Below are 14,182 nucleotides of genomic sequence, written 5' to 3'. Positions count from 1 at the left end.
TGGAATTTTCACCACCAAGAACGGCGGTGACAACATTTTTAAAATTATGGCGATGTTTCACATGGTATTAGCTATGTCCTGTACAGATTTACTTTCGCGCAAGTCGCTCGGTTTCAAAAATACAATACCTATGTACGTTTTCAGCCACGTTTAAATATGCGAATTGTACGGATTAGAATGGACTAAAAACAATAAAAAAAAAGGCGAGCGAAAGAATATAGACACATGGAGAAATTTGTAACACACCACCCCTGTAGATCTTAAGCATTCCTTTCCACTTCATTAAAACGTTTTGAATACCTTATCCAGTTGATCCCTAAAATATTGTGGCGCATGACGTGAACCCTAAAATACAAAGTGCATCATATGTGGGAAGGAGGTAAGCAAACACGCGTGACTCATGAGAAGCTGGATTCCAAGTATTTATGCGAATCTTATTGCTGACGTAGCCCATTTACAAGCTCGGATTAAATCCATTCAACCTTTTCTTTGCAATTTTAGATCACCGTACGTGACCGTTGTGCAATAAGCATCTTTTAAAGCGACAAGTTACGAATGTTATTTGTATTTGATTAATTTTCTAGTCATATAGCATCCCGAGAAATTAATAGCACTAATAAGAATAAAGAAAATTGTAGAGTATGTTTACGCTGTAGTGTAGCGAAAGTCGCCCTAGTGTGCGTTGCTTATACATTTGTTTACTTATTTGTTTCATGATGTTTCTAGAATATGTCCTGTTTCTTTCTATTATGTTCTTAGAAGCTTACATATTGTAGAAGCGAAGCGAGGGCAACTGATACCCAAGAGCTGCTAATGCGTTGTCTTCATGTGTGACACACAACTTTTTTCGTGTAGCATTAAACAACATCAAAGAAGGAAAAATATAAAAAAATCATTAATTTCATAAATATAAACATAATTTAATAAGAAGCGATATTTCTGTACAAAGATGGTGATATAAGTATGGGGCGATCTTAACAACTACTGGTTCGTACATATTCAGCGATAACTGTATACGAAATTTTTTCAGGCTATCTTTTTAGCGCGAGTTTTATTTTTAGTCAGTTTAATGAGAAATATTTTAAATTTTAAATACGTCACGTACCTAACGAGAGCTCGTAAATTCGTTTAATAGAATTTAAAAGCATTGGCCCATAAAATATTAAGTGATGCACTCGTTACGTCACATAAAAATGAAGAAAAACGTGGAATCACTTCACACGTGTTTTCTAAATCCATCCACCAAACGATGCGACACCCTTTTAATGTCAACGCGGTATATTTCATTTTTTATAGGTTAGAAGTGCTGTATAGGGTGATACAAATAAGTCCGAACTACAATAGTCCAAGAATTATAATAGAGAAGTGCTTATAGAAATTATTACGTGGAAAAAATATGACCCTATAGGAAATTCAGTTTTAAAATTTGTTCTTTATTCATTAAACTCGATCCAAAATGGCGAACATGGTTAAAAAAATCGCAAAGTTGCAAAAAAATGTTTTTTCTAAATTAACTGAAAAAATATAGTTTCGATCGTAAAATTTTAAATAAGAAAATTGTAGGTTTTAAAAAGATCTATCGACTGATTTTTTGTAAGTATCGATTGCTTTGTTACTTTTCCAGATATATCGAAATAACCGTTAAAAATCTTCTTTTTTTCTCTTCTTCAGTAACTCGTTTACAGTTACGTTCCCATACTTGCTATGTACTGCAAGCATAGCCCACTGCAAGTAAAAAAAGAACATTTTTGAAAAATTTTAAAATATTAATTATTTTTCGATATATCGGTTCTTTGAAAAAAAGGCGCTCTCGAAAATTGGCTAAAAAAAACGTATATTTTTTTGTGTCTTATGAAAATATGTTAGTTTATCATGTTTTAAGAGTCCCCTCAAAAAATCAGATAAAAAAAATTGTAATTTTTTTTCTCGTTATTTTATCATTTTCTAGGTTGAAACAAATCTCGAATCTGAAAACAAATTGATATTTTAATTTCTTTAAGGTCACTCATAATTATTTTAACTTTAAAACCTAAAATGTTTTCGAGTGACCTCTAAAAATAAATATCAACGAACAATTTTTTTTTTATTGAATTTGATGAACAAAAAATAGAAATAAATCACGAGACACTTAACAATTTCTCGAGGCAAAATTTACTACCGCACTGTGAGTATCAAATATTTATAATTTTTCGTCTCGTGATTTATTTCTATTCTTTTGTTCATCAAATTCAATAAAAAAAAATTATTAGTTCGTTGATATTTATTTTTTAGAGGTCGCACGAAAACATAGGTAGGTACACTACTTTGAAAGTTAAAATAATTATGAATGACAATTAGAAATTAAAATATCGATTTGAAATTTTTAGAATCGAGATTTTTTCAACCTAGAAAATGATAAAATAATGAGAAAAAAAATCAATTTTTAACGATTTTGGATATTTTTAAAAATCTTGAGCGACCTCTAAAAAATTTTTTTTGAGCAGATTTTTTGAGGGGGCTCTTAAAACATGATAAACTAACATATTTTCATGAGACACGAAAACAAAAATTCGTTATTTTTGGTCCACCTTATCCTACAGTAACGATTTTCGGTTTATTTTCTTTTTAAAGATTTGAAAATTTTGACGATTTTATTAATTTCAAGGATCAAAAAATGCCTTTGAAAAATTGCACCTTTTTGGGGCACGTCCTTTTCAAATAGGTAACTACTTCAATTTTTATTTTATGAGAATGACTTTTAAAGAAAGAAGTTGCTGACATTGATTCAGGAATTTAAAAAAAATGTTTTTCTATGACCTTCTGAAGTCGGGATAATCTAGATTACGTAATTAACATTTTACAGCGATGCGTTTGATGGAGATTAATACTGAATACTATACTTTCAAGAAAAAAATAATGGGATACGTTTCATTGATTTTTAGTATTATTAAAATCTTTGACTTTTCGGCATCTTGTAAAGCCAGACTCATTGGTAAATAGTATCCTCCATCATTTTTTGTGCTTATTTTTAATTGAAAATAACTACTATGTTACGTGTGAAGTTGGTTAATTTTACACTAAATGCATAATATTGAAACTGCAATTTACCATGTAGACTACTGTCATGTAAGTAATGCCATTTTATAATTTACGCATAATCTTCGTGATCTTTATATTTTCTCTGTCAAATTAATCTGACTACAAAAATGGCATTCTTAATTCCCATAACTTACATTCATGGGATGAAGAGAATCTGCATGGTACTGTGCTAACAAAATATCAGCACCGATTCATAATTACTGTAGGGGCAGGAATAGTGGGTAATAATTTAATGGGTCTATACGTTTTTGAGAAACGTCTGAATATGGACATGGGTATTTGGAGTTGAATACTTAACTTACTTTAACTTAGTCTTGTTTTGTTTTTCTATTTTGTGTTACGTGTAGTGTGTTTGTCAAATTTTGTTAATGAAAATTACATTAGCAGCCAATAAGATTTTCTAGGTTCTTATCTTAAAAATATGTACGATTCTAAACATAGTAATTATGAACAAATAAAAATTAAAAACAAAATATGGTGGAGGCGCTGCTCGATGTGCACTGTGGCATAAAATCAGAAATAATTCCGAAACTGTTAATTTTACCGAGTTGAACCAAGAGGGTATTATCGTTGGTAAATTCTCCAGAAAACTTATTTTTGATACAGGCAGATTGCGATCTCATCTATGCAAAAATTCTGGGTTGTTAACCACTGGGCATAGTCCGTCCCTGGCGTTTTGGGAATAATGAAGTTTCACTTACAACACCAAAAACAAACTGTAACCATGAGTTATCGATCACCAAATTTGCATCATCTGAAGTTAATAATTTAAAGGCTGTAAATAAAAATAATTTTTTAATTTTCACCTTTGACAGCTCGTAATTTGCTAACGTAGGCCCGTATAAAAAAAATTTATATGAAGAACTGATATTAATTTGACCTATAGGCCAGGAAATATAGAGTTGGACGCGACTTTTTGTTTCGGCAAGCTGAATTTATCACTATAGATGCTAAATATTATGTACAATAACATATTAGTTTCCACAGTCATAAAAATTGGGGGAAGATTGTTTACAGGGTGGTTAATTGTATAATTTTTACGTAAATTCACCTTTCTCGTTTATAACTTTTTCCGGTCATTTCAACGAGAAAACAGTAACTTCTTCTGTTTATAACTTTTGATCTAATCAATATTTTTTGACGCTCGAGGCTAGTTTTATAGGTCTTTTGAAGACGAAAAAAAAGTACTTTACTGTTTTCTCGTGGAAATTAACGGAAAAAAGTTATAAACTAGAAAGGTGAATTTACGAAAAAATTATACAATTAACTATTAATTATATTAATCTATTTGTACTCGGCTGTATTGTATCAAGGACCGGGACACCCTGTATATACGAAGTGAAAACAGAATATTATATTCCCAAACATCGAATTTAAATATAGACATTATTTACTACGCGGTATATTTAAACATCATCGGCGTTAGGAAACGTAACGAGCGTTGACCACCCCGTACACGCATAAAAATACCGAATTACTCAAACCGCTGTTACTTAAAAACACAAGTACGTAAGTAATATTTGTAATTGTTTATTTTACGCGGGATAAATTGTCTGGGTCTGTTCTAGATGCTTAATATAGCGCGATGCGATCGGAATATTCTGGGAATTTCTCCTTCGGTTCACGAAATTCTTGCTGTGCTCCTAACTTGGTCAATAAGTCGCCATGTGACTGATACGGATGGGTATGTCGCTAGTATTCCATTGAAATATTTGCGGTCTGCTATTCATAAATAAATCACACTTCCAGGGAACACTAAACACAGGGAAACGTTAAAATTACGTTCTGTTATTTTGAATTAATAGTTTCCCGGTTTGGGTTGTGCAAATGAAATATTTATGGAAGTGTTGCAAATCGAAACGGAAATGTTAGCTTAAGTTTATTGTTGACTGGGAGGGGGAAGCGCTCAAATTTATTTGTTTGTGTGGAATTATGATTTTATTTACTAATCTACCGGTTGTTTCATAATTCGTCTTAGAATCACGTAGGGATCGGATACATAAAAGTATAAAAGTGGCAAGCGTAATGTTTATGATATCTACAGCGCGGTTTTTTGTATAAGTGTTTGTTTGCGGTTTGATAAGAATTTTGAAAATTCTAGGTACAGGTTTCGAAAATGTTGAGGTTTTATCTGAGAAACATTGAGGTTCAGATTTGATAAACTGCATATTTAAAACCTGGTTTATCTCGTAAAAAATGTAAAAATTGTTTGGCTGTTGAAATAGTGAAATACCATAAATAGATATATTATTATGCTGTATTTTGGTGTTATAAGGTTGCTATAATCTGTTTTAGTAGGTACTACATAATAGAAACAAAGTATCATACATATTAACTTTTGAATTTTTGAACCTATATAATTTTTTTCTCCTAGCTTTTGTGAAAATAAATCATACTGACTGTAAAAATATGACCGAAATTTTTATTTATCGACCCTTGGGCAGCTAAATTTATAGCAACACAATGTTGTAGTTTTTCACAATCTAGACACCTTTGCTTGTCATTTGCATACTTTGACGTTTTATATCATTTGTTATTAAATGTCAATTTAAACCAAAATTTGGAATAAAAACAAACAACAAAAGTGTAAAATAACAATAGGTTGTGAACATCTGTAATCTTGTTAATAAGTTAAATGGTAACTCAGCCATTGACAAAGAATTTATGAATACTCCACCGGACTTGCAAGAGGAAGCTAGCAAAATTTCTCTGAATTTGTTACCTACAAAGTCAAGACAACGCTACGAAATAGTTTTTTACACCATAAAAGATGTAAGTATTATCACAGACAAAATAGCTATCGCCACAGACCGCTACTGGAATAGGCCAGCAGTTTTAAATTTCCTAATTGCCGGTAGAGTACACCACCAGCAGAATTTTAGGAAGAATCAAATGCAGCGGCCCGTATACCTACGCGTATCCTAGCAACATATAAACAAGACTTTGGTAATGTTGCCAGGCGTACATACGGATTTCTTTTGTACACTTTTTTATCAATATCTGTTTTTTGCGTTACTGTATTTATTTAAATGTATGATGTAGATATTGATAAAAATGTTTTTAAAGAATCAACGAATATCTATGTATGTATCATATGATATTCTGCAGCGGTGTTACAATTAAGTTATTTAATCATAATTTCGTTAATTAGCTACCTACTATTTTCATTTTTTGGTATTGAAATACTGCAGAAAATATATTTCCAAATAAACAAAATTCGTAATAATATTTTAAACAGCTTGTAATATAATTTTTTTAATATTTGATGACGACGATAAATTTATTTAATATACGAGATGGGTTATTAGTACGTCGCGGAATGTAGGTACAGGTTTTTTTTTGTATTTTGACATCCACTTATAGGTTTAATAATTAAAGATAGGAAAAAACTTTAAATATAAATGTACGACTTTTCCTTTATTTCATTTGACATCAAAATTTGCTGGCATAAAATATATATGTTTAAAATAAAAAAAAAATCATTAAAAAAATTAAAATTCATCCTTATGAAAATAACAAACAACGATTTTTATAACTAACCAACAACAACAACATAAGGAGAATACCTAAAAACGAAATAACATTAAAATACCTACAATTGTGATGATACAGTTGAAAATATATTTTAATTTACTATTAATTGCTTCAAAAACAAATTGAAAATTATCAAGCATTTCGTCCTGTATTTTTCTTTCAATACTTGTAAATTTTCAGGTCTTTAAAAAAATATGTATAAATTTACTTTGGACAACATCAATTTCAAAAAACTAGAACATCCTGAAACATACAGGCCATTCATTCCGAATAACATCGGCAACGTTACTTGCTAATACAGGAGTTGATGTATTAGCAATCAAGAGACATGATGGGTGGAAATCAGCCACAATTCCAGTAAGTTATGTTACTGACAGTTTAAGTAACAAAAAGAAATAGCCAACAGAATTTTTTACAATGACACTTCAACTCCAGGTACTAGTAGTACGTTAATGGATCAGTCAGATAATATTGAGCCTCCGATGACTGAAATGGAGCGGTCAAATCATTTTGAGAAAAGTGTGACAATTAGTAAACGCGAGGAGAATAATTATCCAGATTTTATAAATGTTACTAAATGTAATAATTATACAATACTTACTATAAATATTCATTCATAATTATTAATAAAATGTACCTAATGTTCACCAAATATTTCTATTTATTTGCTCATAAAATATGCGTTTATAACTCGAAATCGCTTTTTTCTTTAGGGAGGTAAGTTATCTCACTTACTCCCGTTGTCCATAGAAAATTACACTTCTACCGTAAAATCCGCTTACCTCCTTAAAAACAATGTATTAATAGTCTATTTACTATAGTGGGAGCAGATAAACAAATATTGTAAACTTCGTCATATTTCATTCATTTAATTTCAATTTATATCAAAAGCGGTAAGATACTGACTTGGATTACTTTTGTTTTGATCAATAATCTGTGTTTATATTATGATACAACATGTAAAACACAATTACGTTTAATTAGGAGTACGCATATCTCGAATATTTGTATTTTCTTGGAATAAAACAACAATAATAAGTAAGCAGCAAGCACGACTGCATGAGGTCAGATTTATTATTCGCAAACGTTTATGACTAATTTCGAAATGATTCAAGATAAGATCACACCAGCGATAATCTTGAAAAAAAAATCCTATTTCGGTTAACTACATTAAGGGACGTTGACTTTTATTAATGAATCACACAGATAACTATTTAATTCATACGCAGGGGAAATAAAATGCGACTAATCAGATATTTGTGGAGTAATTATTGCAGATGGAAATATTTTTTATCTACACCGAGATAGTGGTCGTAAAAATGGTCATTTTAATTTGTGGAATATGGTTTGTGGAATGCGAGCAATTGGACAGTTTTCGTGGAGCGAATTTCTAAGAATGAACGAAAACAAATAAAAACTTCCTGTTATAAATAGCTAATATACAGAGGACCATACTTATACAAAGGCCACCTTTGAAATTTTCAGTTGACGAAGGAAGTCTTTTTTGTCACCTAGTAGCAAAATACTTCTTTTCTTGTAGGACATAAAACAAATGTCAAAATAATTTGGAATTTTTTCGAAATTTATTTATGATTTTATTAGATAATTAAACCAGTAACTATTATAAACAGGACGATTACAATTTATTTTGCACCACATGTAAATTGAAAGTGTCGATATTCCAGTGAGTTAAATTTATGCCAGATCCAATGCTGTCAGTTTTCGTAGCTTTTAGTTCTGGATGTTCAATGAGGCTGTTGCTGTAATTGTTTAAGTTTACTGCACACATTGTATTATTGTCAAGTTTCGTAAGTTCTGCGGAAGAGAATTTATTTGCTATTGAAATTTTATTTTGTATAGAATTTTCTATATGCAGGGTGGTCCCGAGGTAATGAGCCAAAATTCATGGGTAGATTCCCGAAGCAAAAATATTGCGATTTAGCCGAACTTACCTTAGTCCAAAAGTTGATAGTTAAAGAGATACAGGGTGTTAAATGTAAAATATTTTTTTAGTTTATTTCCATTTATTTCTTAATAAATGCAAATATCTACACAAAATTTTGGGGTTTCGGGTTCTTTGATATCCAAGGAATTGAAATTTGTTCACATTTTGGTTATAGTTCATAGAGGGCGCCAGCTGCCGTAGATTGAAGGTGTTGGAAACGACATAACTTTTTTGTACTTAAAGGTACGAGTATCTCATCTTTGGTATCAAATTCTTATTTTCAACTTTTTTTACACAAAAAAGGTAGACTTTATGAAAGTAGTTGTCCCGCACCGTTTCCGAGATATTTTGCTTTGAAACTTCCAATGCTAATAGTTGAAATAATTAAAATAATTTAGAAATATCAAAAACAAGGGTTTATTTAGAATTAAAAATTGAGTAAAATAGTAAACATTAGTAAAAAATATGCCTTTTTGACAATAATTGCTCAAAATGTCCATCTCTAGCTTCTATACGTTTATCAACACGTTTATTAAAAGATTGTCTTATTTTAAAGTATAAATCCTTTATGCGAAATGACTTAGCAACATTTAAAACCTGCTACTAAAGTTCTTCTCAAGTGTTTATACTTTCTCCATAAACAACTGATTTCATGTAACTCCAAATACGAAAACATCGGCATTCTATCTCACATTTACGTATACGAGTATACAATTTAATTTGTAAGCTAAGATGTAATTTTAATTAGATACTTAATATAAATTAGCATACAAATGACAGTAATAAGACAAGTGGAAGTCGTCAATTATTTGATTTTCGTCCAAATCCTACTTAAGAAACTTTACCGCTAAATTAATAATACCTGTAGGTACTTAATTGTAATTTAATGTAACAACATTGGAAGTTTCAAAGCCAAATATCTCGAAAACGGTGCGAGATAGCTACTTTAATAAAGTATACTTTTTTGTGTAAAAAAAGTTGAAAAATAAGAATTTGATACCAAAGATGAAATACCTTAAAGTACAAAAAAGTTATGACGTTTTTAACACATTCAATCTACTGCAGCTAGCACCCTCTATGAACTTTAACCAAAATGTGAACAAATTTCAATTTCTCTACTTAAAGAACCTCAAACCCCAAAATTTTGTGTAGATATTTGCATTTATTAACAAATGAATGGAAATAAACTAAAATAATATTTTACATTTAAGACCTTGTATCACTAACTATCAACTTTTGGACAAGGTAAGTTCGGCTAAATCGCAGTAAAATGACCTGAAAAGTTGTCCAAAGTTAGTTAAATCCATCGATTTATATTAATTTGAATTACCTTTTTCAGCAGAAATCTATTATCAGGTGTTTCTTGTAAAAATCTCCCAATTTCCTTGTTCGTTAGAATTCTGAACTTTTCCCGACGGTATTAAACTTATTTGCTTTTCAAATATGGTATTAGTTTTCTTATATTTACATTTTCTTTGGCATTCAGTGTACTTTTTAACATGGAATATACTGATCATGACGTCGAAGATTTAATTTTATTAATTTTATGTACGAAATATGCCAGTAATATCGCTTCCGAACTTTTTGTATTTTCTTCGAACTACACCACCCTTTGAATTCGTGGTAAATGCTCGTCTTCACTTTCCGAGCTCATTTTGAATCAAACACTCTTAGAATATGAATTACAATATATAATTTTCACAATACCTTTTCAAACAACTATTTTTTTTTATTGTTTATTAGGTTCCTATCGTTATGATAGTCACCGCGCCCAAACCACCTTGATTCAAACTTAGTTCAAACGATCTCAAATATAAATTAAATTGTTGTAAATAACACAATTGTCTTATTTTATTGCAGTTTTCGAAAAAATATTGTTTGCATCTCACAATCAAACGCTTTAGCGTTCTCAAATGGATATTTTGCAAAATAACTCCCATTCTTGAACGCAAAAGTACCATTTCGCGTTCTACATCCAATAAATAATTATTCTGTACTTTTAATACTTATTTTTGTTAACCGTGGATATAGATAACCCAATATTCTATAAAGTTATAGTATGGTTTATTGAAAATCGTTTCTGGACGTTGGTAAAACTAATTATGATGTTTATGAGACTCAGTTTTTTTAAATAACTATTTGAACTAATATTGGTGTGTCTTTACAGAGCAATGACACCGCATATGAAAGCTGTTTTTCCGTGTCTCTTATCCAACGTACCTTACAATGCAAAATGAACGTTTTTAAGAAGTGCAACCATGCAGAAAAGTGACTGATATTGAATATAATGGTTGGATATACTCCGTTGCATTTGTAGGGTCTCACCAACATCTGATAATAACGGTTGAATTTATATTTGATTTTAGGTTGCATTTTTCGGCCAGTTAGTTCGAAGTAGTAACTTGTGCTAGAATATTAAAAACTAGCATTTAAATAAAATAGGAAACAGCAAACATTGCCAGCAAGATAAACAATGTTAAAGTAAAAAAAAGTGTTATTGTTTTATTAAATTTAAACAGAACAATTATTCTATAATTTTTTTTCACAGCACTTCATAAGGAATATTAAAATTATTTTACTGAAAACATTACCGAGTATTGATAAAGAAAAACTGGAATGACGGAAACGTCATTAAGAATTTTGTTGTGTTAAAATTAAGCGGATAATTTATTACAATGATCTTTTTCAGAGAATATCATGTTTATATAATTTACCTACAAAGAGTAATGATGTAAATTGTGTTATTGAAAACAATTCCGGGCAAAAAATAAGTCGTGGGAAAATAGATTTAATTGTTGTCAGTGTTCTCTCATAACAGTATTATCAAAAATATGACTGAAAATAAAAAGACTTGATATATTAAAAATAGTATATTACGTAATAAGTGTTGTAAAAAGCATTTTACGCACGAATGGAAAAGTTACGTAATTCTATGAGTGCGTAATTGCATTACACCACGTATTACGTACTATACTTTACCTACGACCACTACTTTAAATTCTTAAAAACACACCGTCTGCGATCAATGCAAGATTCCTATTACGTCGTACGGCCGAAAAAAGAGAATATTTAGGCTGGAAAAAGTAGCAAATCGCATATTGGGACCTTTTTTCTTTGAAGGTAATTTGACAGGCGGCGACATTTATTTGCATTTTTGGATTTTTCAGCGGATTCCAGCCCTGGAATTAATTTTTCCTAAGCCGAATGAGCACGATATGCCTGCTGGTGATGTCTGGTTCCAACAAGGTGGTGCCCCTCCACATTTTCGCCTCGATGTAAGGAATTACCTTAATGAAGTTTTCCCATATCGATAGATAGGCAGAAGAGGACCGCTTGAATGGCCACCACGCTCCCCTGACTTAACCCCACTAGATTTTTTTTTGTGGGATTATATGAGAAGCAAAATGTATGTGAACAGACCATACTCTATCGAAGGATTGAAAAATCGCATCAGAGAAGAAGTTCGAAACATAACACTAAATGTTATTCAAAATGTAATTGATAACTTTCAACATCGAATTGGCCATTGCGATATGGTTAATGGGGGCCATTGAACATTTGCTGTAATAAAATAAAAAGTAGTACCTACTAAATTATTGTTTTCATTAAATTATGAATTTTGTTCCATCATTTTGGGGCACAGTGTATATTTCACGTTGTAATCTTCTAATTAAGGGAACTGGTATCTCCACATACTTTCTGCAAATTGTTTTTGCACCTGACTATTAAGAAATTGTAAACAGTACACTACAATAATACGTTGACGTTTTATCTGGCATCCAAGTTATCTAACGCTTGAAAAATAAAGTGAATAAGCGATATATGGTATTACGTTACTAGTAACTTTAAATAGTTGTAACCATGAAAATAAATCATAGACAAAACAAACGACATGGGAATTGATATGTTTGTTTGCATTGGGTTTTATCATATTCTGTACCAAATCTCCAAATATTTGTATGAATTTATTTTTTGTGCAGCTATTCGTACAGTGTGATCGATATATCTTGGGATGTGCATTATTCTTTGAGGACGACTGGATATAATTAAATGCTTACAAAAGGAAAGTAATTAACAATACTCAAAAACAGTTGAACATATAACAAAACGCTGAATATAAAAATTTATTACAACTAAACATTCGTTTTGGCATCATTAAAAATAGGGGCATGTTCCGAGAAAAAAATTGTCAAAGCTCCAAAAGTTATTTTACAGAAAATTTCCCGTAAAATATCGATCACCCTGTACATATACTTTTAAAATAGAATAAAAAAGACCGTGCATAATGAAATACCTTTTTTTAAACAAATACGTACTAAAAATAATTCTATAATTTAAATAAAAAATAATGCCAATTTCTTTTTAGTAAGTCTGATATTGCTTTTTATGAATTATTTCACCGTAAAACGTACACATTTAAACGTAAAAAGAAATAATTTTTAGATACAGACAGAAAAAATATTTATTTGTGGGATTTTCTAAAACAAAAAAAAAATATTTAAAAAAGAGACAAGATGTCTCAGTTGACTCGTTTGGCACGTCACTGAATTGCCGCTCACTCTAACAGCCTAAACATGACCTACAAGGGGTCAGTCTAAGAAAATTTTTACGTAGTGTCAGTGGAAAATATTTGGAATTTGAGTCTTTTGGGAAAAACAGGAAATTTCAAACTATGCAATTTTTTATAGATGCAAAAATGGTAAGCCAACCTTCAGATTGCATATCCGCTGATTCATCATCGTGATGTCCACGAGGGCTTAAAAAAGTTTTTAACTCGGAGAGTAAAGCAGTTGACATGGAAGTTACTCAAGGATCTGCTTTGGGTCCGATACTGTTTATTTTATACAACAACGAGTCGGATGCTGTAATACGTTTCTTACTATGTGCGCTGATATCAATCAGTTATTATCTCAGCCAAATCGGATAATCCCGTAGAATATAAATGCAATAAATTGATAGAAATTTTAAATAACTGGTACGCTTTTAACAAGAAACATTGTAATGTAGACAAAACTTGTCAGTATATAAGAGAAACCGCCGTCCTTTAATTTCTTTTGGTCGCAAAGATATATACTGTCGATACAATTGGAGAGCGATGCATTTCGTTTTCTTCCACAGTAGTAAAAGATTTTGGTACAGTTTTTGTATCGTTAATTTTTACTGCAACAATGATTCCCTTGTCATCTATATCATCTATGGAGAGCTTTATCAAATCATCTCTTCTTAATCCTCCAAAAGCACCCATTACTACAATACAATACAATAACAAATATCTATTAAGCACATGCAATAATATAGCCAATTATTTCCTATATTATCTTTTCCAAAAGATATGTATGACTTGATGCTTCACTAATAAATTTCAAAATATCCTCTTTTGCCAATATTTTAGATTTTTTCTGGAATATATTCTTTCGATATTTGCTTCAAATAAGCTTCTCCTATATTTATTTTTCTGCGCACTAATAATGTGGTCTTCAACATTGAATACTTTGTTCACAATGTGTTAGGACTGAATAATTCTGACTAAAAGATCATTCCACGCCAAATCGACCAACCTGACCCTTTTCGATTTGGCTAAAACTTTTTTATTCTTTTCTACCCCATTGAAAACCACTGAGAAAA

At 30.7% G+C, this 14,182-nt stretch overlaps 1 protein-coding gene across 1 annotated transcript in view; it reads right to left on the bottom strand.

Moving 5' to 3' along the window:
• Window positions 1-13,802, bottom strand: part of LOC108905128 (synapsin-like) — a 30,110-nt gene extending 16,308 nt beyond the window's left edge. The window contains exon 1 of the mRNA XM_023454564.1: window positions 13,719-13,802. Within this exon, the coding sequence (XP_023310332.1) occupies window positions 13,719-13,802 (84 nt within the window). The remainder of the gene's footprint in view (window positions 1-13,718) is intronic.
• Between the last annotated feature and the right edge of the window lie 380 nt (window positions 13,803-14,182).

The sequence above is a fragment of the Anoplophora glabripennis genome, unplaced genomic scaffold (genome assembly GCF_000390285.2).
Source record: "Anoplophora glabripennis isolate ALB-LARVAE unplaced genomic scaffold, Agla_2.0 scaffold287, whole genome shotgun sequence".
Taxonomy (NCBI): Eukaryota; Metazoa; Arthropoda; class Insecta; order Coleoptera; family Cerambycidae; genus Anoplophora; species Anoplophora glabripennis.
Note: the sequence above shows the minus strand (reverse complement) of the source record. Positions and strands in the feature narration are given on the sequence as shown.